The sequence below is a fragment of the Carassius gibelio genome, chromosome B3 (assembly GCF_023724105.1).
Source record: "Carassius gibelio isolate Cgi1373 ecotype wild population from Czech Republic chromosome B3, carGib1.2-hapl.c, whole genome shotgun sequence".
Lineage (NCBI taxonomy): Eukaryota > Metazoa > Chordata > Actinopteri > Cypriniformes > Cyprinidae > Carassius > Carassius gibelio.
The window spans coordinates 53165439-53171017 of record NC_068398.1 but is presented as its reverse complement, the minus strand read 5'-3'; the positions used below and the strand labels follow the sequence as shown (position 1 = coordinate 53171017).

The window sequence follows — 5579 nt, the reverse complement described above, 5'->3', positions numbered from 1 at the left end:
CAGATATGCAGAAACTCTATGGTGGCACAGATGGTGGGAGCAACCATAGGAGCACTGATGGGAGTTGTGGCCCGATGTTGCAGCCCCAGAGTACAGCAAGAATGAAAACCCATGGCGGAGTCGATGGAGGGTGGAGGTGTTGTCCGCATGGCCGTCAACATCTGCAGGATGACCGAAGGAGACAGAGCTGATGTCAGGGGATCCCAGGTTAATGACAGAGGGTTGATGGAACCAAGCGACAACGCTGGCACTGAAGACCTAGGTGGAGCAGTGGCGACGAGCATCCGAGGTGGAGCCTGAGTGCCCGAGGAATAAAGCTGAGCTGGTGAGACCGAGGACTGAGGTGGAGCAGTAGGGAAGGAGGAGTTTGCCAAAGCCTCTGATTAGTCCTTCACCTTGTCAGTCTTTAGAGTGTCATAACCGGACACCGTCGCATCATATCACATGCTTCCTGTGCACTTCCTGGTAGTTATCTGGCCAAGACAACACTGAAACACCTCTGTACACATGAAATATCCGAATAATAAACCCGCGATTACGATAGTAAAGCTTGGTATGAGAATTTCTTGAGATCTGGGGCATTTTATAAAAAATATAAAAAAAATTACATCTGAAATGCTAACTTGTGCAGCGATGTAAACAGGCTATAAATAGCATATTTTTACAACAGTAAACGACCAAATTCCACCCGTGATCGCAAAAGGATGTTATTACAAACACTTGATCGGGGTTTAAAGTGAGTTTTGAGTAAAAGTGTACTAATAATGTCATAAATTGTCTGATGTAGCTTAATGCTAATGTTAGCTCTAATGCTACTAATAGCAGGTGCTTTTTTTCTTCATAATGCATTTCTGTCACAATAATTCACGTAAGGTCGTAAGAAAATGTTTTGTTGTATTTTTATAGTAAGACTTTGGATAAATAAGGGCTAAATGCATACTGAGACTGAAGTGAGATTGCAGTTTGGTGGCTTTGTAAAGCTTGAAATACCACAACAAAGGCTATTAAAGGTGAAATAAAAACTAAAGAATAATGCAGATAATGTGTCATACCTGGCGGATGTGTGAAAGACTAGTTTGGTGAGAACAAAAGAATCATGAATGGGGGAGTTTTCAGACACAAAAACATAGACAAAGCACACAGGAGTGTTTACATGTGAGATCTTACAGAGATGACAAGTGCCATAAATCAATCTGATTAGCCTTCTCTAAAAACACACATGACATGTCCTTAGAAAATATTTAATATAATTCTCAGTTTTACAGATTGGATTATGACATTTCAATTGAAGCTTTGATAGACTTGTGGCTTTAGCTACACTATGTTTCTAAAATAATATCCTACAACAACAATTTTTTAAATACATTTAAAAAGTTTTTTTTTAAATATTTGTATTATTGTTTTTATGTTTGAGCTTATATATCTACTATCATAACAGTCTGAGTAATTCTGATCCCTGAAAAGTAAACTTTGAAGCTTGGTGAACAAATGTTGATTATTTTTATTATAGTAAAAAATAAAAATGAGCAGAAACCTTTTTATTTTGGGTATGTCATTTCTGTCTCTATGCCAAAATAGGGGGTGACTGGTAAGGGGTTAAATAAATCCACAGAATGCTAAACTGCAAGACAGCTGTGTATTACTCAGACATTACAAGACAAATGAAAGACCACACAGCACAGCAGCAACTTAAATGCAAGACAAATAAGGGCCATAAGAATGAAAATTTTTTAGCATTAAATGAATTACCATGACAACTAAAGAGTGGCAGGAAAACTGAACAAAAGGAAGACATGTGACTGAAGAAGACCAACGACAAGTCCATGAAAACACAACTAAGTCCATGATGAAACTATACAGAACCATGACACTGACAGGATGAGTGGTGTAAATATTTTGAATTTGTTATACCACATCATTGGTGTTTGTGATCATTTGAGGTATTAATGTATCAATAAGCTGTAAATATCATTGTTAATAAATGTGCTGTGTTGTAATTGTTTATATATATATATATATATATATATATATATATATATATATATATATATATAAATTACTACTAGTATTAGTGACATCACAATAATGTTAATAATGTAATTTGTATAAACAGCATGCTTACTTTTATATTTCAGATGTGAGGATGTGCAAAAGAACCCGTTGCAAAGCGAGCCAATGCAAATAAGCAGCACACTAAGGAACCTGGAGCACAGCTAAGACCAAGCGAGGCACACACTTCCATGAATCTCTACAAAATATTTTTATTTTGTTTATTATTTTTTAAGTCATTGACGGCACATAAACAGTACACACTTTGGAAATGCAAGGTATGTGATGTTCATTATATATATTTCAACATGACAATACCAGTAAAAAGCTTTTGAACAGTAAGATTTTTCATGTTTTTGAAAACAATTCTTCTCTGCTCACCAAGCCTGCAGTTATTTGTTCCAAAATAAATACAGTTGCGTTTGCTAAAGCAGTAATATTGTGATTTTTTTTTTTTCATTTAAAATAACTACCTTCTATTTAAATATATTTTAACATGTAATTTATTCCTGTAATCAAAACTTAATGTTCAACATCATTACTCCAGTCTTACTCCAAGTGTAACAATATACACTATACCATTCAAAAGCTTGGAGTCAGTATATATAGAAATTAGAACCTTTATTTAGCACACAAATAATGATAAATACATTTATCATGTTACAAATGATATTGTTCTTCTAAATCAGGGGTAACCAACCCTGCTCCTGGCGATCGGCTGTCCTGCAAAGTTTAGCTCCAACCCTAATCAAACACACCTGCCTTTAATTTTTAAGTGATCCTGTAGACCTTAAAGGGTTAGTTCAGCCAAAAAGGAAAGTTATGTCATTAATAACTCACCCTCATGTCGTTCCAAACCCGTGAGACCTCTGTTTATCTTCAGAACACAGTTTAAGATATTTTAGATTTAGTCCGAGAGCTCTCAGTCCCTCCATTGAAGCTGTGTGTACGGTCTACTGTCCATGTCCAGAAAGGTAAGAAAAACATTATCAAAGTAGTCCATGTTGCATCAGAGGGTCAGTTAGAATTTGTCGAAGCATCGAAAATACATTTTGGTCCAAAAATAGCAAAAAATAAGACTTTATTCAGCATTGTCTTCTCTTCCGTGTCTATTGTGAATGAGTTCAAAGCAGTTTAGTGATATCTGGTTCGCGAACGAATCACTCGATGTAACTGGATCTTCTTGAACCAGTTCATCAAATCGTACTGAATCGTTTGAAACGGTTCTCGCCTCCAATAAGCATTAATCCACAAATAACTTAAGCTGTTAACTTTAATGTGGCTGACACTCCCTCTGAGTTTTTGGAGCATCATTACTTACACTTGAGAACAATAGAAGCAATCAGAGAACAACAACAGTATACAAGTGCTATGACAAGTCTCAGTTAGTCTAGTACAGAACACGTAGCCATTTTTTTATTTTTTTTCAAGAATATTATAGACAAGAAAAGAAAAGGTAAGTGTAAGTGTCATCTCTGTAAGATCTCACATGTAAACACTCCTGTGTGCTTTGTCTATGTTTTTGTGTCTGAAAACTCCCCCATTCATGATTCTATTGTTCTCACCAAACTAGTCTTTCACACATCCGCCAGGTATGACACATTATCTGCATTATTCTACTCGCACACTTAGAAACAAAAAGTGTCTTAGAAAATGTAAATCAATCTATTATTTTCTGTGAGTGAGTAAACAAACAAAAATTATAGGCTACAAAATCAAGGTTTGACTGTCTGGTGAACAAATCTTCTGTATGTGTTTTAGGACATTATTGACTTTCTTAGTTAAATCTTAAAAAAAAAAGAAACATAATTTGAAGGACTTTTAATTTTAGACTGACACACTTTTGTTCGTTAATGCCATTGTTAGATCATATTTTTCTGCAGTCCATTTTCTTGAGGAACCTCTTTCCAGTGATCTTGAAGACCTCACTGTACGTTCACACCACCGCCGTCGAGATCGTTAAAAATCGCTCTGGCTGCTCTGCTCACAACTCTTCAGAAAGATTCATGATCGTTCTGACATAGATTGAATGCTGATCTTGTATTTAAAGTGGCCACAACGCAAACAAGCTTGTTAAACTTGTGCAGACGAACCACAATGGGGAAAATGTTATAACTTAACCTCATTAAATATTTTTGTGGACTAAGTATTAAGAGCCTTTATCTAATAATGTATAAAGCATTGTTAAAATACTCTGATGCAAGTAAACGTCCTGCATTGCAAATGTCACTTAAGTAAGTATAAAGTGGAGACATCAAGTATCAAGTATAAACATTACTTAATGTAAGTATAATCAAGGAAATTTGTTTTAAAGTAAACTGGGACTACTGTACTATTATTTATTATATCATTAGATTATTATTCCTATATCATTCCTGCACATCCGCAACTCACCAGGAACCTGAACAATCTCCAACACCTTTGTCCACGTATAATTTTTATTTAATTGCAAACAGGGACACATCATAGATTATTGAAAACCCGAAACAGCAATAATCAACCTCTCCTCTATTGTGCTTGGGAACTAATGTGATCGGAGCTGCATTCTCTGCAATCCCCTCAAGCGGTGGACTTCTACGTTCCGATCGGTTGCCGCCTAACCGCGTCATAGCTCGTTATCATAAAGTTGCCCTGATCTCAACTCTCCTCGATGCTCTCAACGACCAAGTCGCGCCACGCCGCTCTTCGGCGCTGCTCAACGGAGGCTCACATTGAAAATGAACGACTTTTGTCCACTTTGATGCTCTCAACGCTGCCAGTGTGAACACACAGTTACTCCCTCCAGCTTCAGTCCACCACATTCCAGTCAGTTCAGCATCTGCTCACAAAGAGTGGACTTGACAACAGAGGGTAAGTTTACTGCCCCAAACATTACACACAACATTACACACAATACTGTCAATGTCTGATATTTCATGTCATCTATAATTGTTTAATTTGCCTTTTAAAAGATGACATTCTGAGCTGGTATGAAATCGGCAAAATGCTTGGTGAGGGAGAATTTGGCTGTCTATGAAGGGAAAAGCTTGGAGATTGGCCTTTAGTTCATGTCATGTTCTTACAATATTTTACTCCATTGATTTGTCTCACTATTCCCATTGTACGTTATCTCAGTCTATGTTAGCGCTCTTGGTATGTTGTTAATGCAATAAAAAAAAAAATTGTCAGTCAGCCAACAAGCCAAGGAACTTGAAATACATCTAACATAGTAAGTTGGACTAAAGTCCTTACTTGGGAAAGTGGCTGCATCTAACAGTGATCTTTCCTCTAGCCTGGTCATCCTGCACCCCTTTCGGTAGAGGTCAGTCTTTTACTCATCGTTAATAAGGAGTTAAGAGTTCCAGAGATCATTCAGATGCTGGACTGGATTGGACCCTGCAAAGATCTGTGCTATTTTACAATGGTTCAGGGGGTCTTTGTCAGCGAAGACACAGCACAGTTTATCATGTAGCAGGCAACAAAGGCCACTCACATGTGCTGTCAATGAGGAGTATTTCACCGGGACATAAGAGAACCTCCTGATCAACCCA

General features: G+C 37.0%; 1 protein-coding gene across 1 annotated transcript in view; it reads left to right on the top strand.

The window, feature by feature from the left end:
• The window catches only part of LOC127953101 (KN motif and ankyrin repeat domain-containing protein 1-like), a 6774-nt gene extending 6583 nt beyond the window's left edge, over window positions 1–191 (top strand). The window contains exon 5 of the mRNA XM_052551995.1: window positions 4–191. Coding sequence (XP_052407955.1) covers window positions 4–191 — 188 coding nt within the window. The remainder of the gene's footprint in view (window positions 1–3) is intronic.
• The last annotated feature ends 5388 nt before the right edge of the window (window positions 192–5579 follow it).